Below are 27,989 nucleotides of genomic sequence, written 5' to 3'. Positions count from 1 at the left end.
CATAAAAGTCCCCAAAAAAAACCCCAAAAAAAAAATCCCCCCAAATTTTCAGTTTATTTCCCTTTCAGCTAAAGTAAAAGTTCAACTTAAAGAGTGTAACAGTTCAAACGTCCTCTTGGCATGTTTGAGTCACATTTACAAAGACATCTGTAGTAAGAGCGAAGAAAAGAAACTGGAATTACAACAACAATACTTAGATTTACGTAAAAATACAAAGCTGGTAATAAATAGTAGGAGGAGGGTAGTGTGAACTGGCTTTCTGAGCTTCACATACGGACACGTCAATGCAGGGATCTCCAAAATGATTTTAAGGACACAAACAAAATTATATATCATAGAACATAAGGCCTTCAAGCGTGGAGAGAGGTTATAGTATTTTTTTCCCTGCATGTCTGCATTTCTTAAAACAAAAAAGAAAAAAAAAGAAAAGGCAAATGCTTTTTTGTGAGCTACCACTGCAGTTCAGTGCTATCTATCCTTGGTCCCAATGTGAATGAATGTCACCTGAAAAAGAAGGCGTGTGTTTGCACCTCTGACCTGCTGTGAGCCTCTCTCTCCCTGCAGTTTGTCTGTGCACATTTCTTTATTCTTTTCTGTGTATGTGGTTGGATTTCAGGGGGGCAACATGCATTTAATGACTTTGGACATACTGTATATGCACCTTTTTAGCAAAATACGCTTATTGCATTTTAATGACAAAGACTTACATTCCTTGTCAAAACTGTTGGAAATATGCTCGGAGAGCTAATAAGAGGCCTGTGTTTATGAGCGATCTAAGATCTAGCAGGAGTGAGTGTTTTCTTCTTTTGTGGTGTGAATATATCCCTTCAAAAAGTGGGAAACAACTCAAAGAATTCACTAAATCTGAGTTTCAAACATGTTGTCCCATAGTGATCTTTTCCCCATTATCCCCCCCACAAAAAAAGGTGGCAAAACTGAAATCTTTTTTCAGCAGCACTGAACAATGCCCCAAACACTGTTTTACAAACCAAAAACATCGGCTCTTAAGGTAACTGGAGTCCCTTTTCAGTCAAACTGTCTATAAATATTTGTTCTTCAGATATTAAAGAGCTCTGATCATCAGCTCTGTTAAAGGTGATGGCAAAATTGTGTGTTTATTCAGGTTTTCTGTGTGTGGTCTTCAGTTTTTTCCTCTGCTGTTATCTCTGTTGTTCTGCAGACTGGGGGCTATCCACACTGCTGTAGGGGGACAGAGAGGAAGCTACTGGCCCTGAAGCTTTTGCATCATCTCCTTCCTCTTTCTCAATCTCCATTTCCACTTCACCTTCTTCTCCATCGTCTCCTTCTGCTCTGAACACCTCCACTGATGCTCTCCCATCCTCACTTGACTCCTCAGACGCAGAGAGAGCCTCTTCACCTCCTCTGCCCTGGACTGGGCAGACGCCTCTCTCACTGGGACTGGAGCTCTCCCTGTCGTCCTCCCCGGCAATGGGCTCTCTGGCCTGGCTGTGGTGCTTAACGTTGTAGCGCTGGTTCTGGAAGAACTTGATGATCGTGTGTTTGGGCAGGTCTAGCTGGGCTGACAGGGTGTGGATCGCCTCCTGGTCGGGGTACAGTCCCACATCTCCAATGAAGCTCTGCAGGATTCCCAGGGCCTCCAGAGAAATCCTCGTCCGCGATCGGGCCTTCTTTGTTCCTCCACCTCCGAGGCCAGGGCTCATCCCACATTGAGACCCATCTTCTGAGCCTTGCAATGATGGCGGGGGGATGGGCTGGGGGTCTTCATGAATCGGGGATGGAGCCATTAGCGGTGGCAGAGTCTGTCTGTGTAGGGTCTGTTTAGAAAATAAAAAGTTTACTCACAGCATTTAAAAGATTAACTTTCTTTTCCTAGTGCAGGACAGGCCTTTAGGTAGCAAGAAACTAAATCTGATTGTAACATGTAAAAAAAAAAAAAAGCAAAGCCCAATTAAAACTAATATATATTTTAAAAGCTAATTCAAAGTCAGTTTGTCCTTGAGTTATCATTTTTTGAGGCAGAGTAACGCAAAGTTGACACTGTATGAAGTCAGTAAGTGGGCCTTGAGTTATTTATTTATACTCGAGTATTAAACCACTTAAACACTGAAAACTTGGCCCTCAAAAAATGTGTCTTTATTTTCACTGTCTCTGGTGTCTTTGGCTTTATGAAGTCAGGACACACATAAGAAAATGGAAGCAAATTTAATTTAGCTGTAGATTTAACTTTCATCACATGACAAAAGGAGGCAGCAATGATATTATCACTGAGTTTTTGTTGTTTTTTTTAAAGACGTCAGCTCTTTGTACATGTATTTTCTGCATTAAAAACAAAAAAAAGGAAGAGTAAAATAATTAAAATATTTTAATTATTCACTTTCGGCACATTTCTTATATGTAAACTACAAATCAGAACCTAATTTTATTGTCTTTTGATGGGAAATGCTTCTTTTTTTCCACACTTTAAACTCATGATGGTTTATGCATCTTACCTTTTACATAATTTGTGTATAATACATATTTGATTTGCTAAAAATAAATAAATAAATCACTTCCAACAAAACATCCATGGTATCATTTATACTGAAAAAAGTCTGCATGTATTTGCCTTTTTGTCCATGAATAAGCTGAGGCTCTGAGACAAGTGTTCAGTGATGATATTACACACTTCACTGTGTCACAGTCCACTTGAAGATTATTCATTCTGTGCACTTAAAGTCCTCAAACTCCTCATCATCACCGCAGTGAGTGAACTGTTCAGCTCGTATTTCAGTGCCTCTCTGCAGAGTCAAAGTAAATGTACTACAAACGGAAGTGTTATCAACCAGCTTCCACCACCCGCCAACATGCACGCTAAACTCCCAAATTCATCACACAAACAAGCGCACTACTAGAGCTTATTAACAGGGTGGGGAGGCCTGCACACCCAAACACAGGAATCCAACACCATAAATCTGTGGTCCATCAAAATTAAAGGACCTAAATAAAGATAATGGCAATTCCTTTTTCTCTGCTTCAATAATTACAGGCTGTGTTCTGAATAATATTGAGGTTAGGGCTAGACTGGAGAGCATTTTGGTTTTTGGGAGAGGGTGGGATGGAGGAGTGTTTAGCAGGAAATGTGTGGGCTGGTCATTTACCACTTCTATTTTCAATGACTTATGGGACACAAACATGACAAAGAGGAGGGCTGCTGAGAGGAGCAGGTGGTGGGATCAGACAGACGGAGGAGACGGAGGAAACTTTCGACACAGCAAACGCTCGCACGCTGGTTTTCCCATTTTCTCACTCGTAAAAACACTTTGATTTGTGTCTTTTCTTACACATGGCTGCGCTGCGGTTGTGAGTGGTTGTCTATTTTTAAATATCAGATTTTCACGCGTTTCTCTTGCTCCTCAGATTTTTAACCACATTTACCACTTCAGTGGAGCACAAACACAACTTTCTGGTTCAGTCTGGCAGACCCAAACTCCAACCGCTGACTGCGTGTTTGTTACCTGCTGGTCTGAGATGTGCAGGACGGTGTGGAGTCTGTCGCTGTGCTGCTGTCTCGACTCTTCTTCGTACACCAGATCTCGGTCGGCTTGTGGCAACGCCAGGAACCTTCTGATGGTGCACAGGTTCTCCCACAGTGTGCGGTTTTCAGGGCTCGGGCTCTCTTTCCATCTTAGCAGCTCACACAGCCAACCCTGAAGGGTATTAAGGGTGACATTGTGTCTTCAAACATTTTTTTTACTTTTAAGTTTGGAGAGTTATTTTAAATGGGATATGATGGAACATAACATGCACCAAGGCTTGCAAAAAACAAGCTTTGGTGCAGACAAAAACATGCCCCTGATTTAGTGTCTTTGTCCACAACGCAGCGTTTATATTAGCTATAAATACAGGAAATGTCTGGAAAACTAGTTTTGCCCCCCAAAACACACACACACACACACACACACACACACACACACACACACACACACACACACACACACACACACACACACACACACACACACACACACACACACGCACACACAAAAAAAAAACTTGTTTATTTATCTACAACATTTAACAAATGTGATGTGAAATTATAACAAAAAAACCCAAAAACATCAGAAGTTAAACAAGTCACATTTCTCCAAAAGCCATTCATGCAGTGCCCACTTGTTCACAGGTTAAGGATAAATCAAAATTATACCAATAATTAAGAGTAATTTTTTGGTTTTGTATTCAATATTTATCAGTCCTAGCTTATCCTTCTAAAAAGAGAAGGATTAAAACTAGTCAAGCATCACATCTACTCTTCAGTATAGTGATTGTTTCTCAGACTGAGACCTGAAAGGTTTATCAAAGGAATACTGTGTGGTGCTGGATGCCTGTTGAACTGATATTCACAGCAATTAGGATGAAGACTTTTCAAAACTTGCTTTATTAGTAAAAGTAATGATGAAACTAAAAAAAAATTAAACAACTGTTTAGCATTTCATTAACTACACAAAAAAAGCCAAAAATCTTAATGAACTGCTTGAATTACTATTTAAATTTACTCTCAAAAAACTAAAACTATACATAAAGTTACTTAAATCAAAAGCAGTTTGCTACTTTCCAAAACTGGAGACAGGTAGGTTTAGATAAAATGCTGTTACAGCATCGAGTTACACCAGATAACTACAACATTAGTTGTGTTTTAGGAAGGTGTACACTTCAGCTTCAACTACAGTGGATCTCAGGTAATCCAGTTTAAGCACACAATGCATTTATGTAGATATCTGTGAGCACAAGTGAATCAAAGTTTGCCCCAAATAGGAAGAGGAAGGAAAAATGAAGATAAGTCTGAGATGAGCAGGATCTGCAAGTCAGTGTGTTTGTGTGTGTGTGTGTGTGTGAAGATTGCATTATCTCTGCTAGGCTGACCCAGGATCTGCCACCAGCTGTTGTTTATACACAGCCTTCATCCTGGAAATTAATGGTAATAATGTGATCATCCCTCCATCATCCTGTCTGTCTTTTCCTCCATCTTGCATCCTTCTGTTCATCCTGCGTTCTCATCCTTTAGCATTTCCAACTTTTTAGCATCTCACACGCTCATATACACCAACTCTGTCTGTATTCTTAATAAATGTGGTCTGTTGTCAGAAGACAAGCTGGTTTTAAAACCATAATGTCCTCTGTCTCTTCCCCCCCCCTTTCCCTGTCCCCTCCCCCTCCAGGGACAGACTATGCTTTGATCTCGCCCTCGATCACCCGCATTGTTTATCTGAGGATGGAGTCATGATGGTATGCCACAAGTGGGTAATCAGATCCACCACACGCCCTCACACAAACACAGTCACACACGTCTCCACTGCACCCTCATCAGCTCCTTCAAACATTATCAACTCAAATTTTTTTGCTCATGTTGAGACATTTTTATCTCAAGTTTGCGCATGTAACCGGCTATCTAAATGCAAGTTTAGGCAGCGCACCTACAGCCCACGTCCTTTCAAGCAAAGTTCAAAACAGTGGGTTGTAAGAATAGGTTGGGATTTGAGTATAGTCAGGCTCAAATAATTAAAAAAAAAAATAGGACTGACCTGACTTTTATTAGCAGCCACCTTGGCGAACAGAGCCTGGGAGACCTTCGCCCTCTTCATCTCCTGTTGGATCTCCTCGTAGATCCCTGACGTGATGTTTACCAGTGAGTCCAGCTTCATCTGCAGCTCTGGGCCAGGCACGCTGCATTTTGTCTACACGGATCAAGACACACAAGCTGATCTCAGTGAGGCTTCTCTGGTTACATGGAAGCTTTTAGAAAAGTTTAAAAGGATGTCTCTATTTCACTTCCAAAGATTTGCAGTTAACTGGTTATTTTTGACCATTTTAAGACAACAACTTCACCATTTTTGTCCACTACGCCATTGTCGTCCTTGTCCAAATACTTTACAGATCTGAATATGAACACAGTTTTTTGATGTACTCTAGATGGAGGACTCTCAGACAGGAAAAATAAGGCTGTTTATCCCTCCTCTTCTAATTTGCATGACAAATACATTAGTTGCATCTTTGTTTGTGCACATGTTCATGCTGGGGTGTGTGACTTAAGCCAAACTGTAACAGAGTTTCTGGTTTTTATAAGTTTAAAAGACAGATCTGTTAGCACCTTAGTATTTGAATGTGTGCGTGTACCTGTGCATGTCTGTGAGTGTTGGCACTGGAGATGTGGTTGGTGGAGTGGTTGTGGTTGGTGCTGGTACTCCTCTCCCTCTCCTCCTGGTAGATCCGGTCTCGCTCACTCTCAGGCAGATTGAGGAAGTTCTGCATGGCCTTCAGGTTGACCAGCAGAGACTGAGAGGCAGAGCGAGGATCCTCCTCCTTACGAAGGATTTCTGACAGCAAGCCCTGAGGACACACAAATTTAAATAGTTATTGGTACATTATATGGAATTAAGACTTTAATAATCTCCACATTTGCATTAACACTGTGCTTACCTGTGTGCGGTTAAAGGCCACACGGGCAAACACAGCCTGGGAAACACTGGCCCTCTTCAATTCGTTCCTGACTTGCTGGTAAATATCAGAGGAGACTTCAGCTCCGGAGCTGAGGCTCGGCTCAGAAACAGCCCCAGAGATCTTACAGCTCCGTGAGATAGGAGGATGGTTGAGGAACTGCTGGTTGACTCCCTGCGGGTGCTGGTGGGCAAGCAGGCGGCTAACAGCCAGCTGCTGGTTGATGAGGTGGGCCATAGCGAGCTGTTGACGTACAAGCTGAGGGGGGAGCTGGGGAGACAGGAGCCCGCCGTGGCCCAGGAGAGGTGGAGCCTGAGGACGCAGTGGAGGACTGGGGTGATTCTGTCCACTCGGGTGAGGCAGACCATGAGGCTGGGTTGAGGTCTGAGAGTCCCCCAGGCCGCTCTTGATGGAATGAGCTCCAGGCCCACCCAGGGTGCCCAAATGGGTGGGAGAGGGCAAGAGTGAGGGAGGACGATGGCTGAGGATGCTCAAGTCCAAATCCCGCTCCACTATGTCAACACACAAATAAAATACTGTGTTATTATATCTGGATCAAACATCCTGATGTAGGGTCAAAGGTTAACATTTCTTAGACTGCTGTATTGAGCTAGACGGGCAAGTGGTAAGCTCATTTTCTGACAACGGTCAAATCTCGCACACAGAATATGCAACAACTTCAAGCCACTTCTTGTTTGCACGCATCATATGTAATACAAATGTTACCAGTTTCCATTCAGAAAAATGGATGTACCTTTGATGTCTGATTTCTCCTGTGATGACCACATCTTTTCAATGTATTCACCTATGAAGAAAAAAAATAAAGAAAACAGCAAGTCTGTCAGCAGTTTCTTCAGGAATAAACTCGTTCCTGCATATATCATATATCATTACCCATGTAGTTCAGTGACACTTCTATAATATTGAATCATATTGTATCTAATCTGTTAACCACCAGGTCATATTTCGCCTCAAACAAACAATGTGAGCAAAAGTCAAACAGCTCAAGTTTTAAATCAAAGTCTCAGTAGTGACAGTTTTACAACAAAAGGTTCTTTACAGCAGTGCCCCCCCCCCCCCCCCCCCCCCCCCCCAGAGGTCCACGACCCAGAGTCAGAGTCAAGAATACCACAAAATTTTGCTTCAAATCATGAAATTGTGCTGTTTTGTTTCAAAGTGTGAAAATCTCACTAATTCTTGTCCTTGGGTGATGATCTGATCACAACCTTGGTCGAAGTATGCTCTTATTTTCACTCGCGCTCTCCATATGCTTGAGATAAGATTATCAAATAAGTGAAGAATGTTTCCTCTGAACTCTTTTTTTTTTTTTCTGTTCCCCTGGATTTTAAAACAGCCTCTCCACGTAAGTCTGCTTCTTATTACGCTTCCACTCAGTTTGGCTGCGTGTCGCATTTTTGGTTATTAAGGGAATAAAAGTTGCAGCACGGTTTGGCAGGGCATCAGATTTTTACCTTGTGTGTGTAATAAGTATTATTCCTGCATTTTGCTGGTGTGTGTGTGCATGTGTGTGCGTGTGTGTTGGGGGGGGGGTACTGCTGTTTTCCATTAGGAGTTAAGAGCATTTAGTTTTGTCATGTGTATTAAGGGTGACATTAATGTGAACCATGTGTGACAGTTCCTTCCTACTGAGAGCTGTCACTGACAGACGTCTCATGCAGCAGATTAGACACATAGAGGCTGGCACACGTGCTCATGCACATACAGGGGGTGGACAGAAGAATGGAAAAGCTTCATTAGAAAGGATCACAAAGCGAAGGCATTAAGGCAGGTGAGTCATATTAACTTGAGATATGTCTAGCAATAAGTGTCAGTTTGTTGTTTTTTTTTTTTAAGTGTCTGACAGTTTTTACCTTTATGAGTTTTCAAAGCAGCAGAACGCAAATAAAGTATAAACAGCTGAACAGCTGGTGGCCGAGGTTTAGGAGAGTTGTTCACAAAACTGTAAAAGTTTTTAACAAGGCAGGAGGGGGACACTTAACCGGGAGGTGACTGAGAGCCACACACCTAGACTGAAAATATAATCGCTATATTGCAGCAACACCTGGGAGTGAGGGCAGTTGCTATACAGGCACACAAGAAACCATTACTCAGAAAACCCATGTGTGGCCAGGTTTTTGTTTACAGGTGTGTAAAAATGATAATTTTAGTCACCAGTTTTCCTTTCTGAAAAAAAAAAAAAAAAATCCTGATAGCCGTCAAGATGACCCCTTTATCTTCTCCCTCATTCTTACAACACATTTTTACTTGTTGTGGCAGGAAAAGCATCCGTAGAATCAACATCAGCTATTCTGATTTAACATCTGTGGGCAACACCCTCATACTAGTACCCAAAACTTACTCTAATGTTACTGGTCAAAACAATTCCCCAGTAACTGGTCAGAAGCCTGAAAGCCTCTGTTTGAGCTTTGAGGAGATTTGTTGTGCTTCTTATTACCTGTCAAATATATACACTGTTACAATGATGGATGTTCATATTAAAGCTGGATGAATTTTCAAAGAATGTGGCAAATGAACACTATACTGCCAAAAGTATTCGCTCATCTGCCTTCACAAACATGAACTTGACTGACATCCCATTCTTAATCCATAGGGTTTAACATGATGTCGGCCCACCCTTTGCAGCTATAACAGCGTCAATTCTTCTGGGAAGGCTTTCCATGAGGTTTAGGGGAGTGTTTATGGGAATTTTTGGACCATTTTTCCAGAAGTGCATTTGTGAGGTCAGACACTGATGTTGGATGAGAAGGACTGGCTCACAGTCTCTGCTTTAATTCATCACAAAGGTGTTCTATCAGGTTGAGGTCAGGACTCTGTGCAGGTCAGTCATGTTCTTCCACACCAAACTCACTCATTCATGTCTTTATGGACCTGCTTTGTGCACTGGTGTGCAGTCATGTTGGAACAGGAAGGGGCCATCCCCAAACAGTTCCCACAAGGTTGGGAGCATCAAATTGTGTGTTTGTGTGTGTGATTCGTCACTCCAGAGAACACGTCTCCACTGCTCTAGAGTCCAGTGGCGGTGTGCTTTACACCTCTGCATCTGATGCTTTTCACTGCACTTGGTGATGCAAGGCTTGGATGCAGCCGCTCGGCCATGGAAACCCATTCCATGAAGCTCTCTGCACACTGCTCTTGAGCTAATCTGAAGGCCACATGACATTTGGAGGTCTGCATGCCAAGGTGCTTGGTTTATATCTGTGGCCATGGAAGTGATTGAAACACCTTAATTCAATGATTTGGATGGGTGACACATGACATAATGAGCTTCTATAATGCTGAACATTTTTTTAAAAATACACCTAAATCAGCCTTTAGGAGGACAAGTTTAAACTGTTACATTTTAAATTTTGCTCCAATTAAAATAATATTAGCACAACCAGGGGAATCATTTGGTAAATCATAAAGCCAATTTACAAGAGCAGTATCATGATTCATTTTTAAAAAGGATAATTGGCGACAAATTCCTTCCTGTTTCAAACTGTAGCATTTGAGCCAGGACGTTAGAAAGCATTCAGTTGTCATAATCTAAGTAAGAGCACACAAGCTGCAGCTAATTAACTACATTGTGGTCCCATTAGAATTTGCATGCTGGTGTCTCTGACAGCCAACAAATATATGCAACATTGTTCCATAATCAGAAAAATACTGACTTGTCTCCCACTGAGCCCCTCCACTTTAGCACTTTAGGGCAGGAATATCTGTGCCCAGCTTGAGGCTAGTTTACAGATTTAGTTTGCTTAAAAAAAAAGAAAGAAAGAAAGAAAGAAAGAAAACAGACTGCTTCAGTTACACTCAGCTACTTGATCGTGTGAACAAGGTTTCAGAGTTACCTTTGAAGCGTTTGTACCTCTTGTACCAGCGTCCAAACTCCTGGCATTTAGAGGTGGAGACGTTGGCATAGTAGGAGCTGTTCACGATTGCTGAGATCATACTCTGACACAGAGAGAGTTTGACATAATACGTCATTCATTCATTGGGTTAGCCAAAAAAAAAAAAAAAAAATTCAACTATCAGAGCAACAGCTTTCTTTCAGACTGATGAAAAATCTCAAATCTCAGCAAATGACCAACTCACTGCTGAGGTATTAAACCTCAGTGTGTACCCACCCTTCCCTAATACGCACTGTGGTCACTGATACAGAGCAAGAGATGCAAAAACTCCAGCAAAAGCTCAACATGGGAAACGCTGAGAATTAAAACTCACATGAGTCAAGCTGCAAATGCACACCACCCACACACTTCCCCTAATCACTAATTACATCATGACTAAGTCTTATGTATAAATCACAAGTCGAAATGACACACTCGACTCTAATGACTGCAGGGTGTGTGTGAGCAGGATAATTGAGGTGTGCATGTTTGCATCCTTTCCCATGGGACAGTATCAATGTGTGTGTGCGTCAGATTACACACTGCACTAAGTGTGTGGTGAACTGATGATGAAACCATGTACTTAGCAGCATCTTGGTTATCAATGAGTGTGAGACAAAAACAGTTAAAACTGAGCTGCAGAAAAGGAGTTTCAACTACTTTGCCTGTGTGTGTTCAGTTCAACACAACACATTATATAAACTATTTCAATACCAAACAACTTGTAGGAACACCTACAAAGGCTGAGGATTTATTTCTTGTTAAATACAAGTAAATATGTCCTGCTTGTGCTCACGTGTGGCTTTTGGGTGCTAAAACCTAAAATATAAAGCATTTAGTATCTGAGACTTTCCAGACTAATTCCTTTGGATGTATTGTTGGAATATGCAGTGACTGAATGGATTAACTAAAAACCTAACTAAGCACTTTATAAAACATTCAGAAGTTTATTCAGAGAAAGAGTTGCATCCTTTTCAGTGACTTTAATACGTATTACAGTGTTGTGAGCCATCATCAGAGTTCAAGCAGAGTGTGTGATTTTACTGCAAAGTGGGCACATGACAGCATAACTCCTGCTGCACTTGCCAGACAGTTTTATGTAGTGGCATGAAGCGGTTACCTGGGAGAGGGGACACTCCTTTGCAAGAGCGCTCTGGTTGGTCTCTCTAAGCAGCTCTTTGAGGGCGTTCCTCACTGTGGCGTGGGTCCACTGCTCTGATGGCAGCTCCTCCAGCCGGGCGAAGCTGCATGGGAATAACAAGATTTTTCTAACCACTCTTTTTGGGACAGTGCTGAATGAACCATCCAAGAATCTGATATAATCAAAGCTTTGCCAGTTGAATGAAACTTTTTACCTGTTATTTCTTAAACCTCAGAACACTAGTTTTGACCCTTGTTTTCTGTAGTGGCACTGAAAGAGAGTTTCCTCTTGTATTTTAACCTTTCCACAGTGACCTCTCGTATAAACTGAACATGCTGCACACATGATGAATAATGTAACGAACATGAATTTGTGTAGTGGTTTCTCGATGACCACTCAGGGTGCTTCAGACTAAAAGTCACAATAAAATAGGATTTTATTGAAGTGTATTTAAACCAGAACTGACACAATTATATTGTGTAAACCTTGAAACTATCCACTGTGACGGGTCGATGGGCCCCCAGGAAGACCAGAGCTGCTGGCCTGTGTGCATGATGTATACATACGATCATCTCTGTGAGTCCACCAGATTACACGTGGCACTTCAATTACTGCAAACTCCCCCAAAACTCAGTAAATCAAAATTGCATGAGCAAAATCAAGAGGGCTGGTGTCCTGAGTACTTATTTTGACTTTTCAAGTATTTTCAGGATACTTCACTGTTCCCTGCACTCCTCAGCATGGAAATAATGCTTTTAAAAAGATGTGACTAAGAACAAGGAGCTAGACTCCAAAACATCAACACTGGTCTACTGTATCTCTCGCATTAATTTTCCCTAAAAAATAATTTGCAATACACAGAGCTGACCTGTGCAATAGGATCCGCAGTGTGACCATGTGATAAACATCCAGCAGCATGTCAGCCACCGTGGCCTCAGGAGCATCTGTTAGGTAGTGGATGGGCATCGGCTTCCACCGGCCCACTTTGATGATACCTGTAGAAACACACAGACATGCACACACAAAAGGTCAATTGCCGTTTAAAAGTCTACATTTTAAATTCAAAATTTGTGCCGTTTTTGTTCCCATTGACACACAAAATAAATGCTGGTTAAACTCTCGCTGAATCTTTGAGCATCATCAGTGATTTGAACATTCCCCTGGCCTTCGTACGACCGTGACTGGAAGTGCAAATCTAAACAGGCCTAATTACATTAGGATCTTCTAAATCAAACACAGATCCTGTCTAGTCTTAGCCTGCCAGCCTCAGTCATGTGTCTGTGTGTGTGTGTGTGCGTGTTGCGTGAGGATGGTGGTGATGAGGGCAAAGAACAGAGTGTGTTCTCTTTGGACTCCACAGTTGATCAATCAGAGGAGAAATGTAAAATCAGCTCAACATTAGGACTGAAGCGGGCTGTGAATGAGCGCGCTGTTTTGATGTCGAGGCTCAGAATAAACACTGAGGTCATCGCTCTGTCTAACACAAGAATATCTTCCCTGATAACTGGCAGTTTGTGTTTCCTACAGCTGCCTCGTTTTTGAAATGATTAATACCTTTAGTTGATTACATGAACTAATTACTAAGATGCTACTTTAACACTTTAAAACCTTAAATAAGACCTGAAGTAAACAAAAGCTTAAAATGATGTTGAGAGGGCAGATATTCAGGCGTTATCATTTTTCTGATCTGCAGCTTACTCTAGAACCCAAACAATACCTCATATCTGTATCTGTCTACATGTCGGGCACAAAGATTTTGCAGTACAAAAATGCCATAATTTGGAAGAGTGTACGACTTCATACACACCGACCTAAAAGCCCATTGATGTTCATACAACTCTGAAAGGTCGTTGGGTTCTTAATGGTACAATGTGCCTATGTCTTGCTTGGTCATACTATACTAAACATAACTGCGTTCAGACCTATGAATTTCTCCCTGCATCATTTTTTCCCCTCCACAGATACACATCGCGGTTTTGTCCTCACCGCCTGCTGCGTCTCAGTTTGAAAAACAACCAATCAAATCAGAGCTTTGTAGGTGGGATTAGATTAAAGATATAGACATTTTTGGCCAATGCAGTAACACAAGATGCCACAAAAATGGCAACAAATCTGGATAAGACTGATGCTAATGACACCCCCTTCCACCTAAAAACAAAAACAAACAAACAAACAAACAAAAAACCTCCAAAATAAAGTTTGGGCTGTTTATGGAGTCCACCAGTGGTTTGAACATCTTTTAAAAAAAAAAAAAAGTGTAATATCAGTGAATGTTTCCAAAAACTTGCCCTTAAGTTAAAATTAGGTTCACTCAGCAGTTCACCTAAGCCCACGTTACAACCAGAGCCTTAACCATATATTCCAAATAAGAAATAACTGCTTTTTAATTAGCCATAATGTGCAAGTTAATTAAAGAAAAAAATAAAAACCCTGTGCCATTCAGTGAGGAGTTTAAAAATACTCATCCAGTCAAAGTTATGCAAGATGCAATTCCAACGCAGAAAAGACTCTGTATAATTTTGGTTGTGACCACACTCAGGGGGAAAAAAAAAAAATGCATGACTCCAGCCAGAAATTATTTATTTGAAAAGAAAAGGCTTATTTCTCAGAACAAAACCTAGCTATTTGGGACAGGCGAGGGGGGTCGTAGGGCGTCGGCCGCATGGTTAGAGTACCCTGTGTTTATGGGACACACCAGGAATTTCAGACTGCCCTGCTCTGTGTGTGTGTGTGTGTGTGTGTGTGAAGGCTGTTGAACTGGATGTTGTTTGCTCTCCTGTTTTGGTCTCTGAATTTTGGTGCTGGTCTGGGGTTTTCAGATATAGATTTATTGTTCAGTTTAACTGCCATGCAGCCAGGTGGGTGCAGTGAATCACTGAAAATACTTTTTTGGTAAATACTTCTCCCATGACTGGCTCGAGTTTTGCGACATGCGTACTCACTGTACCGATGTGGAAGAAAACCCACTCATTTAGAGACCAGTAATATTTTAATTCAGCTGCTCCTAAATTAGTTACTTGTAGTGGTAATAATGACTAAAGCCTATATGCCATTACTCACATGTGAAGAGACTCACAATTAGTCATTTAATCATATTTTTACATTTTTATTCAACAGGATGTGACAGAACTAAAGTTTGGATTTGTTTTCACTGTTCTTTGTTGAAGTCTGGGTGGAGCTGCAGAGGAAGTTGAAAGCACTGAAGATGTCAATATCCCCTCGTGTCTTGTAGAGGAGCAATATCTCATTTAGATGTGTAGACGCCAGTTCTATGTGGAAAAAATTGACTGATTTTAAATTGTATGTCAGGGCTGCACTTTGCCTGCTGTTCACTGTCATTTTGTCTTGTGCCTCTCTGGGATTTCTTAAATACCAAGTTAAAGTTGTAGGATGCTGTTAGCATAGCATACTGAGGATAAAGCTAAAGCTTCACGTCAGCACTCAAGTACACTGATGCAGGTCAGCTGTCCAGTCATGTTGGGTGTGGTAATCTCCAAATCCATTAACATGCAGCTCCCAACACTGACTGTCTAATTCCTGAGATGTAGAGAGATCAACTCTGTTTTTGGGGCGGCCTTTGTAACAAATATTTAAAGCAAAATCCATCGAGTCTCTGTAGGGACCTACTCTGATGTGACTGAAAATGACTTAAATGTTTGAAAATGATTCGCTTTTCTAAAAACAAGGACTTGCTGCATTTCATAATACCAGGTGTGATCTTACAGTTTAACACCTCTCTGGACCTCTGAGCTGCTTCTAGTGCAATTGCCATTTTTAGATCACTTCCTGGAAACGTTCCGTTCAGCTTGACTTCGAGATTGTGAATCAAGTGTTCCACAGTAACATCATTTACTACAAACTACCCGAACTGTGGAACATGGCATTATATGGCAGTACCCACCATATACTTTTTGGCAACACCAACATCTTTGTACACCACCTGCCAGGTTTCATACACTTTTTCCAGGATCAAATTTTTAATCACATTAAAAAGATGGTATTATGCCATAAGTCACTTGACAGAAAATAACTACTGATAGTTAAAATCGGGAAACTTTATTCTCCAGATTGTGAGCAAATCCGGTTTAAAACAGCTCTTATGTTGCTGCCACGATTGAAACTCGGTCTAAGGCAGTAACCTGAACTATCCATCAAAGTGACCAATCACATTAGGCTCCATAGGCTCCGCCCAAATGGTGAAAAAAGTTTCTTCACGGGCGTGCGATATGAAGAGCGTGAACCTGCAGCAGCAGTTCTACGCATACTTGACTTATCCATAGTTGGAATTTGCAGTTTTCCAGCCAAAAACGGTGACTCTCTGTCTTTGGGGAAGGGGCGAGGTCACAAACATACTGACAGGTCACATGCAGACGTGCAGGCCAGGCCCAGGTGGAAAAATTTTCATTTTACACTTTCCGACTCATTTTCTTTCTCCGTCTCATAAGCGAACTATTCAATCACACAGTTATTATTTTAATTTTTTTAAAAGCGGTCACAATTTCAAGCAGTTTTAAGCACTATATCCAAAATCCAAGCACTTTCCAAACCTTGAAAGGACAATATTAAAATCCAAGCATTGTCAAGGATTTCCAGCACCCGTACAAACCCTGACCTGCCCTGCTTGCCAGATTTGGCTCGCAGTGACTTCATTCCTGCTTCATTCCAAAAAAAATTAAATCCCAGTTGAAGAGTCACATCACAGACAGAGTATCAGGACATGTGCCCGAGAAGACAATCTTGAAAGAGAGATGAGCCAAATTTAAAAATCAGCTATCTTTTTTTTTATTTTAATAGACAGAATTGCCTTAACTCTGAATGCCCCTTGTAGTAGGTAACTACAGAAGGTTATCCAGAACCTTTTGCATTAAACTGAAAACCACATAAATTTACCTTTTACAGATATATTACCCTCCCCACTGCTTACCTCGCGCCTGTACAGCAGAGCTGTGTGAGTATCCAAGAGCAACCAGTGCCGTCTCTACCAGCTGAGTAAAGAGGACATCTTTACGAACCAACACGAACTCGGCGTGACGGTCGCTTCGCCCCTCACAGTTGCCCGCCATTCCCATGTCCGCATGCTCGACCACGCAGTAGACTGGGATCATCAAACCTGGCACAGCGAGACAGAGAGGGAGCAAGTTATAGCGCTTATGTGCAACTCGCACTCTTTCCGGGCACGTTGTAGCTCAGGTCTTAGCAGCATTAGCTTTTCTCTATTTTGGGGAGGGGGAAGATTTCCATACAAATGCAGACAAACTGACAACAGGGTTACAAACTGGATCCTTCAAGATTCAGCAGTTTACAGGTGAAAACCTTGTGACTGGAGTGAACCAGATCTAATTACCAGCATCAGTTTGGAAAATGTGGGATACTTTACTCTTTAAGCAATTACCATTAAAGTGCTTGAGCACTCTTACCCCCCCTCCTTTAACAGGTCTTTTTTGGGGGTAACACATTACATCCACGTGGAATCGTTGGTGTAATGCCTTCCTGTTTCTAAATCCATTAATCAGTGTATGAAAACAAATGTTACTTGTGTTACAAAAGGTCTTCAATTATTTACATAATACGCAGATAGAAAAAAATTCATTAAATGTGCTTTTTCACAAGCCCCTCAATCATCTGACCTCAGCTTATACAGGAGAAAAAAAAAATAGAGCAGTACACAACTTTTAAGGGGTGGACATTAGTTTGCACTTCAGCATCACATTCTTATTGTTTTGTGCAACATTTTCAAAGATGTTATTATGTTTTCCCTGTTAGGCTAGGGATTTATGCTAATATGTGGTCATATCTAAGATTTAATGCTACATTATTGACTGGAAATTATGTGACAATTCATCCCAGGCAGAGTAACACAAACATAAATGTTATAAATTACTTTCTCCGGGGATTCCTCCAGAAGTTGAAGCTCACAGCTGCATTTCTCAACAAATTTGTCTGTTCAGTATTTAGCGTGTCAGCGCTGCTGCACTATAGCAGCTCGGTGGTCTCATTGTGTTAAACTGGGCAGCTGCCAGTGTCAGTGTAAGATTGTACAACTGTATTTGTGTTTGAACCACATATTAAAACCCACAAGGGTTAAGATTTGTTTCCAGAACCGCCATTAAAGCGCTGCATCTAGCACTCAGGAGCGATGCCACGACTCTAGTGGTGAGAACGGTTCCTGTGCGTTGGTCTGAACTTGTTATTGGGTAAGTGCTTAGAGATCCTCAAAGCATAGAACCACTCACACCCATCCAGTCCACTCGTCTGTCCCACAGGAGCTGCTAATTAACAAGCCATCAATCCTTCTCCCCCTGACGAGGCAGTGACAGATCAGCCGGAGCCAAACCGCAGCAGCATCAGGCACGCTATCAGCCAATAACCAGACCGCTGAGTGGAAGGGTGGAGGGAGGTAACACAGCACTGTGAGTGTGTGTGTGTGTGTCTGGGTGTGCGTGCATGTTCCGCTACAATGTTTGTGTGATGATGCATGATGAGGTTTTCAGCTGCATGAGAGAATAATGGGCATCTATGAGTGTTTCTGTGTATTTTAGAAAATACCTTCTGCTCTGTAACACCATCTATGAGGCGCTTCTCTTTCTGCCAAAGGGAGAAACTTGGGTTCACTTTCTTTCCCAAAGTCACATTGGTACGTGATTAGCAGGCAACCTGATTTACCACCTGAGCCATGGCCACCTATCCAACTATTAGCATACTAATAAAGTAGTATGCAATATTAATTTATACATTTCCTGTTTGATTAAGGCTGGGATGGCATAAAAACAAACCAGTTTTTAGCCTGTCAGAAGGCAAAAATATTCAGATCTGTTCAGTGCGTCGACCTGCTGCAGACAAGCTATGATATGATAACGCTTTAGCCTGCCATACATTTTTAAACAACCTCCTCTCAAAGGCGTTCATGCTGAGCTCATCTGCAAAATAAACTTATTAATTTTATCACCTGCCTAGTTGCATGAAGTGAAAAAAAAAATCTATAATGAATCACTTTTACAATCACTAATCAAGTTAAACTACAAATATAAATAAGGGTCATATTTGGTCCATTTTGGATTGTCAGTGAAACAAGAACTCACCTTTGGGCTCTAGAAGAAAAATGTTGCAGTTTTCTAACATGATAAAAATACATTTACAGTAACTACACAAATAAAACTGGAATTAAGCACTTCAGAGATTCTGTATGTTAAATTTAATTCAGTACAGAAACAGTAAGGATATCTGCACATCTTTGAGGCCCAGCTTGTAATTAATTATTTTAAATTACTAAAGCCATTTAATGAGGCGGGTGTCTGTCGGGTACCTTTCAGTGCTCTGACCGTTTAGACCGTGTTGGCTCAAGTGTTCATGTCATTACACAGTTACAAATACCTTAGACAAAGCAATGCATTATATTATATTTCTAACATAATGTGTAAAAATATTTAATAAGTGCTTTTACTGTCTGTTAACAGCTTTAAACACTAAAAATAACTTATTAAAATAAACACACACACCTCCATCAAGCAATACTGTTGACAACCCACCTCCAAGTGGTCTCACGGGTGTGCAGTTCTGTCGGGTTCGTGGGTTTGTTGGGCTCCCATTGACCTCCAGACGGCTCAGCTTGCACTGAGAAGGCCCACTGGAACTGGGGTTTTCCCCCTTCTCCTCTCGCTCCTCTGGGCTGGCGCTGTCCTGACGGCTGGGGCTCTCCGCTTCCCCTCCTGCGTTTCCACGCTGCTCCATCCCCTTACGAACCCCAGGAGGAACCCCCAGCACGGCCTGCGAAGCTGGTAAAGCACGAGAGCCTGCTTTAGTACAATCAGATGAGGACAGTACGATGAAATCTCTGATGTGATTGATAACATGAATTAGTAACAGCTCCAAAACAGTGAGGCCAAAAATGAACAACCTAGGGATAAGAGACACTTGGGAGGATTTTGAAATACCATAAATCTTCCTGTCAGATCACCGCTCCGGAGTGAGGTTAAAAACAAAACAACACCTCAACAGAAGCCACTTTTGGCTGCTCCCTTATTCACGAGGGGTCGCCACAGCAGAGAGCGCTGCATGTTTGATTGATTTTTACTACACAGCCTTCCTGATCCAACCCCAAAAGGGATTTGCCTCTCCAGGATCAAACCAGGGATCTTCCACTTAGTATGTGAATGTATAAACCACTACACTATGGAGCAAATAGGAGGGGAGGGAGGCTAGGTGCCAGTTGCATTTTTATTACAGATACAGGTGGTCTAGAGATCTTCAGGGTGGAAGGCATCATACCATATGCACAAAAAGCCTGCACTGTCATCTTTTCCACTGTTTTCTTCATGATGGGAACAAAAACCCACAGTCCTAAAATAAAACAATTCTAAAAAACACGATATAGTTGATCTACACACGGCAGATCAACTATATCATCTTTCTCACTTTACCACTGTTGACAGTGTGGAGCCATTACAGACCGTTTCATCAACCACTCAGACTTTGTTCATTCCCTCCCCGGTCAATATAGCTAACACATTTTTTCTCTTATTTACACAGAAGTGAGGCAGCGACAACCACAACAGACTAAACACAGACCCGTTTATTATCCGCTGTTTAGACTGCACAGAGTACACAACAGGTTATAATGAAAGATGTGAAGGTGCTTAAGGAACATATGAATACAGTGACAGCGCACACTTTATGCTGTAGATACAAATAAAAAGAACTGTGCTTTATAAAAATAGCAGCAATTTCCAAATGCCTACATTTACTCTCAACTTCAACAAACATTTTCACCTAAACTGCACTGTTACACTGATACACTATAGCCACTGTTACAGTATGTATGCTAATAAGGTCGTCATTTGCAATACTTAAAGCCCTATTAACAGAATTTGCTCAACTTTTATTCCTGTCTATTCAGTCCGCATCTAAAAACATCAAGATATCAAAGTAGAAAGTCTATATTGCCTTCATTAATATGCTAAAATATGCAGCAGGTTTCTCCAACACACAGTCCGATTAACTTATTTACCTGGAGTTCCCGTGGAGCGACTATGACGTTCCTGTCACTCTGCTAGCAGAGAGGATAAAATTACAGCAAATAATATTCAAGATGAGATGACTGCTTTTACTTGAAGGTAGACCAGGACTTAACTTTTATGCGCACAGCATGTGAGACGACATGACAGGGAAGGACGGGACTGTGTGACATAACAGTGAACGGCATGACAGAACAAACCAGGAAAGGACGGAGTGCATCACAATACGAGCTCACAAGACGCGACACTGTGTGACCTAAGGGGAGGTTACAGAATTGTATAGTTTCATAACTAAATGACAAAATGAGACGCAGCCAAGGAAGGAGCTGCTCTCACACTTCACACAGTTTTTGCAGTTTTTTGTAGAGATTTAAGAGTTTTAATGTGTTGTAATTTTATCTCTGGAGGTGAGAGGAGGGTGAACTGTTAAGATTATATAGAGTCCGTTTCTAGTATTTTTGACAAGCTAAGCTCAGCTAACCGGCTGAAGCTTCACATCTAACTGGAAGACATCAGTGGACCATCAAAAATTAACACATTTTCCAGAGATCACTTAATAGATCGCACTCCAACTGGTCACATCCTGAGAAAAAAAAAAAGAAAGCCTAGAAAACCCAAAGCAACGTGATGATATGATTGAAAGCATTTCAACTGCAAATCTGTCCTCATGGGTTCCAAATCTTACAAAAGCATTCAAACACTTATTGCTGAGGCTCATTTAAAAGTACACTCTTGATTTATTACACATGGTAACAAACTACTGATTGTTAACACAGAAGAATGAGAAACATCCTGTTTACAAATATCTCTTCATACTATAAAAAAGGTTTATTTGCATTGTTGTGCTGTTGCGTTTAAATTCACTGAAGCTCCATGAGAAAAACTGAGAACCTGCTTCTAACTTCTGCTGTTAAACTCAGCACTGCTGTACTGTGCTTGCTGTCCCCCCCCCCCCTCGCTCTGTGCGGTTTGCAGTGGTATGACCGTAAAGTCGGCAGTGACACATGAGTTTGCGCCAAATGCGACACATTATTATAATAAAACTCACATGCAAAATTAATAGCCGCCATTAAAATAAAAAAAAAAAAAAGTTTGCCCAACACAAACAAGAGAAAAAAAAATAAAAGAATCACAATGTGTACAATGAGGCCCCAATGCGCTGTGAAACAGGAAAGAGAAGCAAGCATCAAACAGTCACATAAGAGAAAGTCCTGATGTTTCAAAGGCGGCATTACAAACGGTCCTGTAGAGGAAAAATTCTTCAATTTAACACATACAAGTGTGTTTACACTCACTGGGCATCACTTGGGCAGGCTTGCCAGATATATTAACAGCTGGCAAAGTATATTAGCGCCTCATTTCTATTGTCTGATGCCTTCTGAGGCTTCAAGAAGTCCAACTAGGGGTCTTTGAAACTCCTGGAGTGTTGCAACATCAGAAAGAAGCAAACTTTCAGTTCTCATACGGGACGGTTTATATACATGCTGTGGTTTGGTTTAATATACACAGAAATCTAATGCTCAGGTTTGGGGCTTTAGCACCATCAAAAGTTGATATGTGCTCGCATGTCTGCAAACTGAGAGCTGCAAACACCATGAACAAGTAGTTCTTATATTTCTTCATGTTTGGGGTCTGCCTGTGTAGTTGGTGTATTATAATGTAGGTTACTGTAATGTAGTATCGGCACGTACCGCATGTGCTGAGGGGTCAGAACACGCAGACTGAAGTGGACGATCACACAGAGCATAACACTGGCGTCAAGGAAGCAACACCAGAATCTATCACTAAAACATAACTGTGAGGTGGTTGGGCACAAATGACCTGTAGGGTCCCCTGTTGCAGGAATAAGTAAAAGCACCCTCCTCACACCTATGAATGCTCTCATTTCTGGTCCTGGGAAGCTTCAACTATGCTGCAGACACAAAGTGGTAAAACCAGGTTCTTATGGTGAACCCAGCAGAAAAAACCTTGATCATGCTCTTTGTGCCCTCATGGAAGTTGTCCCTGATTTTAAACAAAAACCAACTCAGGAATACCAAATCCAGGACTAGTTTGATTTAGTGCGACTAGTCAAACTCAGTATTCCTAATAAACACAAAAGACGACCCTCACTACTTAATTTATCTTATCTGCTTCTTCACTCCTCATAGCTTTAAAGTGTTTTAACAGATTTCAGTCAGATTATGTTTTTTACTACATCCAACACCATTCTACACGATTATTTCTTTATAATGAATAGTGATTATATTGCATGTAAATTTAAACAGCAAAGTGCTCTCTCTCTCTCTCTCTCTCTCAATTTGGGTTTGGTCTGCCTTTAATAAGCACATTTTTTAAATATTTGGGGTAATGGATTATAATCAGCCTCTTTCCCTCGTTCACATTTTCTCGTCTAACCAGAGCAACATTTAAGTCATTAATGAGGAGACATAAAATGTGGGAAGAAAAGAGTAAATGACTTTGAGGTTTGAGGGAAAAAAATACAGTAATGTAGACACACAAACAACATGGTGAAGCACACTGAATGTGAAATGAATCGATTTAGATTCAAGCACCATTTTTTGAGATCATTTTGAATAATTTACATTTGTATTAAGTGAACTTTAGGTTTGTGAGCCTTAAAACATGAGCAGTCTCTACTGGCAGGGAGTTAAAAAGAAAAAAAAGATGAAAATTATGCTGTAATTGTTTATTAACTTACCAGCAATGTATTTTTACAAACTAGTAACTTTAGACGAAGACACTATTTGAGTCTGCATCACCATCTGCGGTGGTGCTGCTCTGCTACATGTGCTGCACACAGCGCTCAGAGTACGGTGAACGTTGGGGACAGTCAGGGGTGCTCTGCTGGAAAAACCTGAGTATAAGTGACCCCAGAAAGGTTTTCAGTCTGCTGCATATCAGAAAGCATATGCTCATACTGGCAAACATCAGCCAGCCTCTTTATCAAATATAGCTACTGTAATGAATTCAATTATAGAAGGTCAGAAAATAGCATAAAAATGCTTGACTTTTTTTTTTGCCCCTCACAGAAATGATAAAGCACACCCACACACACACACACACACACACACACACACACACACACACACACACACACACACACACACACACACACACACAGGCTGTGCAGGCTCAGAGTAGACCTGCTGCTCCTCCACATCGAAAGGAGCCAGTTAAGGTGGTTCGGGCATCTGATTAGGATGCCTCCTGGGTGCATCTTGGGTGAGGTGTTCTGGGCATGTCCTGCCGGGAGGAGGCAGACCCAGGACGTGCTGGAGAGACTATCTCTCTTGCCTGACCTGGGAACGCCTCAGTGTCCCCCCGGATGAGCTGGAGGAGGTGGCTGAGGAGAGGGAGGTCTGGGTTCTGCTTAGGCTGCTGCCCCCATGACCCAGCCCTTTATAAGTGGAATAAAATGGATGGATGGATGGATGGAGCAAAAATAGCTGCAGATTTAGCTTCTCTTGATGAACTCTTCACCTTAGCACATGGACCCATGGACCATATTTTATGCTATTGGGTTATGATTTGGACCAGTTTAAGCAGTGACTTTTTTCTCCTGTATTTTATTCAAATCAATTTTAGAGTGAACAAGTCAGAGTGTAAAAATCAAGCAATTCATCCAAGGAAAACAACCCCTTAACCCACCATGTATCCATTTTCAATTTAAAAAAAAAAACAAAAAAAGAAAGTGAGGGGATAAAAAAAGGGGGGGCAACATTTCCTAAATTCTTCATTGAATGCACGTGTAAAAATAACTTTGACCTCACACTGTAATACCTGTCTGATTTTAAATGCAATGCTCTGGAATACAGATGTGTGCAGCTGCACTCCATTTGCCGAGGCCCCGGGTTTTACTTAGTAAAGAATTCCTGTTATTTGTTTAAAGATTCCTGGAGCAGGCCCCCCAAACGCTCTTATTTTGAAGTTACAGTTTGATTATGGCACACAGCCTATAACTTGACAAGAAAAGCCATCGCTCCATATCAGTGTGGCTGGGATGCCTTCATCTAGTTAGTCGATGCTCTTCTGTACATCATCACAGTGTGGCTACATGCACTTGAGCTCACTGTATGGTTATGCTCTATTAAGTGAATATCTTCTTGCATTTTCAGAGCTGTAGCTGAAACAGTAATTTACTACTCGGACATCCTAAATTCATATTAACACAGCAAAAATGGGGATTTGGGGGGGGGGGGGGGGGGGGGGGGGGGGGGGGGGGGGGACCTGGCTACTTTTGGCGCGTTGCTTTACAAAAGTGTCTTTTACTCACTCACACACACATCAGAACTACTTCAAGCAACACAGTTGGGAGTGCAGCTAAGAGACCACACACTCCCAGAGCACACTTTACTATCACACATGGAGGCCAAATGTACAGTTACACTCAGTAGCCTTCGACCGACAAATCACACAGAAACACGCAGAAAACCTCCAGCAGATTCTAATTTTAGGAGTCTGTGTAAAGAGAGCTTAAAGGGCCTTTAACTGCTTTTTAATTAATTAAATTGTGACTCCTAAGAGTAGGGATACTATATTGAAGCCTGATGGCACTTACGTGCCCTCAAGATAGTTCATAGGGTGTTTAAGTGAGTCTCAAGCGATTTCAGGCAGTTAAAACCAGCTGAGTTTAATTCAGCTGAAATGATCGGGGTCTGGTGACACCTAAACGCTTGCGGTGAGGGTCTTAATGACCTCCTGAAGGTTTGTGAGTCCCTCAAAATGCTTTCAGGAAGGGTGGGGCCATCCAATGACAACACGAGTGTGAGGTAAAATCTCCATCTGACGATCTGCTTTTCCAACAACTGGATTTTCTAAAAGTGTTGCTTCAATTATTAGATGAACTCTTGCCTAAAGTATAGTAATAATGCCACAGATTCAGTGTCATTCATTGCAAGCAGACACACACTTTGCTTCCAGTAGCAGACGTGAATCATGCAGGTTTAACACAACTGCTGTCCCACCAAGATAAACTATGAAGGCTATGCAGGTGTGCTAAATAGACTGTATTAAACAACAAGCTGTTCAGATGAGCCCTACAATGCATCACACATGCAAGCCACACTTATTATGAGAACCTTTACATCTCATCAGGAGGCAGGTCTCCTGATATTTATAATGCTGCCATGTCAACTATAAAACCTCTCACATGCCTCAAACATATAAAGTCTGCAATCACTTGATTGTCTTTCAAAAAAAAAAAAAAATATATATATATATATATACATATATACACAAATAAATTAAAATAAATAAATTAAAAGGATAAGGAGCTCTTACAAAAATCACACACAGACAGAAATCTGTCCCAGAGGGGGGACATGTGAGTGTGGCAGCTCTGGCCTCACTTCACAGCCAGGTGTTTGTATCCCACTAAAAAAAAAAAATAAAAAAAGCCAAATCTGCTAGAAGTGGAAACTCCTTTAACACAAACTCCCTCTTTTTAAAAACTCCCTCTTTAGTTTCATCCTTTGCTTCTGCTTCCCTGCAGTGTAGTGAAATTACAGTCAAACTGTGGAAATTTTAGCCTATTACTTTTAAAAGTTTACTTAAATTCTCATTAAATGCGCCCCACGTGTCATTTAAGCTAACACATAATATTATCAACTCATATTTTGCCATACTTTTTTTTTTTTTTTGCCTTTAAACGACTCCAAGGAAGCTACTGTAGTTTGCGGCTTATTTCAACAGAAGCCCTCTCCTCTCAACACCACTTATTTAATCTTTATTTATTGATAATTATCAATAAACACACAGTATTTTAAATATTAGCTACCTCACCAGTAGCTTGGCATACATATGCAAATTATTACTTACTGTATTATCCTCAGAAGTTGTAACTTACACCCCAGAGCAGCAAAAAAAAAAAAAAAAAGAAAGAAGAAGAAGTAAAAGCAGCTTTTCCTCCTGCCCTGTAGTAGCAGGAGGGCAAACACAGCTGCAGCTAATAAAATTAGGCTAATAATGGCCCCGTTTGATTCAGGTGTGCCAAATGAACCAACTACTGACAATATATGCCGATGAACAGCGACAGAAACGGCGCTGACAGAAACAGCCCCCCTATTGTTAGCGCTCAGTGACACACTAAATCAAACGCTGCTGCAGTTATTAATTTTATTAGCTGCAGCTGTGTTTAACCAAAGACGCCTATGTGAAAGAGGTCAGTTAAACAAAAGGATATTAAAATAATTGATGGCTTGCCAAAATGAAGAATGGAATATTCGGTTTTGGAGAAGCAAATGTTAATTTCAAAGAGTTTTGAAGTGAAGAGAGGGCAACTTACGTGCTGGCAAAGGCCTCTGGCTGTGATCTAATAGATGTGTCAATTAAGTCCAGATTTTATCAAGCACACCCCTTTCACTGACAGCGGGGAGCGTTTTTGATACGGTTTATTAGTTTTTCCAGTTCAGAACCCAATAATACAGAGGTCTTAAAATAAATAAAAACCAGGCTATTAATGCCAAGCAGAGGCAGCTCTATTTAAATTAATGTATTTTAATCTTCCAGTTTAGGCTTCCGTCCTAATTTTCCAGCTTTCTTACAAACTTTATCCCTGTCAGCCATTATCTGGATTTAATAGGTGTAAGGATGCGCACCACTTGTTAAGGAGTTAAGAGTCAAACTTCCTTCACACAAGTGTTTAGCAGTTATTATGGATAAATGAGTCTTAAAATTTAATCTTAAAAATATCAAACATGCATTTACAGTGCAAAACAAATGTCCAGTGTCTAATGTCCAGGGTGAAAAATGCAGAATAATAATCATTTAGAGTTCTTAATAAAGAGCATTAAATAACTTCATTAAGCTCACCTTAAAACTATACTTTAAGTCTAATGAAATAGGTTAGATTCAAATACAAATCAGCTTAAAAATAAAAAAGCCATAAAAAATTTGTTTGTTTTGAAATAATATCATGATTATGGGTTTTTTTTTTTTTATATAGTAAATGGTGCATGTAAGGGTTTACTTTACTGTAACAAATGATCATCTACTGTGATTTGTATCCACTGAGTGTAAAACATATACTTAATGCATTCCCGCATGAATTTAGAGCTACATTGTCCTCAAGTGTGAATCAAAACTGCCATAAAATGTCAGACTTTGGCTCTAATATGTAATTAACAATTTGTAACAACTGCTTAACTTTGAGTAACTTTGTTTTACCTTCTACCCAATTAAGCTTGCCAAAGTTTTTATCCCCTGCAAGGAACTTTTCAGCAAAGGCTCACTCACTTTTTAAGAAGTCACTGTGTGCGCGTGGGAATAAACTCCATCCATTGGTGAAAACGAGTGAATCCAGCCTGAGAGAATAGGAATTTTTCCACAGCTTGCCTTCTTGACGAAAAACGGCACGACAGTGGACCGAGCAAGGAGATACAGAGACGAGGAGTGATGAGGACAGACTGCTGCTGGCGGCTGAGTAAAGAGCAGTGAAATGACACATGCAGAGAGAGAGAGAGGGAGGGAGAGAGTGTGGGAGGCAGGGAGAAG

The 27,989-nt window shown here is 41.1% G+C and overlaps 1 protein-coding gene across 1 annotated transcript; it reads right to left on the bottom strand.

Annotated features, from left to right (window-relative positions):
- LOC115792916 (DNA-binding protein SATB2-like) lies at window positions 1–27,892 on the bottom strand. The gene is made up of 12 exons (XM_030747553.1): window positions 27,732–27,892; window positions 19,011–19,256; window positions 16,409–16,594; window positions 12,353–12,479; window positions 11,464–11,587; window positions 10,305–10,407; window positions 7,208–7,258; window positions 6,436–6,965; window positions 6,133–6,345; window positions 5,541–5,693; window positions 3,477–3,668; window positions 1–1,796 (listed from the first exon to the last, which is right to left on the bottom strand). The coding sequence occupies exons 2-12, from the start codon at window positions 19,210–19,212 to the stop codon at window positions 1,161–1,163; spliced, it is 2,517 nt and encodes an 838-aa protein (XP_030603413.1). The 5' UTR covers window positions 19,213–19,256; window positions 27,732–27,892; the 3' UTR covers window positions 1–1,160.
- Window positions 27,893–27,989: the final 97 nt, after the last annotated feature.

Source organism: Archocentrus centrarchus, chromosome 2 (genome assembly GCF_007364275.1).
Source record: "Archocentrus centrarchus isolate MPI-CPG fArcCen1 chromosome 2, fArcCen1, whole genome shotgun sequence".
NCBI lineage: Eukaryota > Metazoa > Chordata > Actinopteri > Cichliformes > Cichlidae > Archocentrus > Archocentrus centrarchus.
Note: the sequence above shows the minus strand (reverse complement) of the source record. Positions and strands in the feature narration are given on the sequence as shown.

Excerpts from the sequence above, each read along its gene's own strand:
- LOC115792916 (XM_030747553.1), bottom strand. The coding sequence starts at position 19,212 with ATGGAGCAGCGTGGAAACGCAGGAGGGGAAGCGGAGAGCCCCAGCCGT. Across the intron at positions 7,259-10,304 it reads GAGGTACAAACGCTTCAAAG|GTGAATACATTGAAAAGATG; the intron begins GTAACTCTGAAA and ends TTTTCTTCATAG. Across the intron at positions 3,669-5,540 it reads TGGCTGCTAATAAAAGTCAG|GGTTGGCTGTGTGAGCTGCT; the intron begins GTCAGTCCTATT and ends AATACCCTTCAG.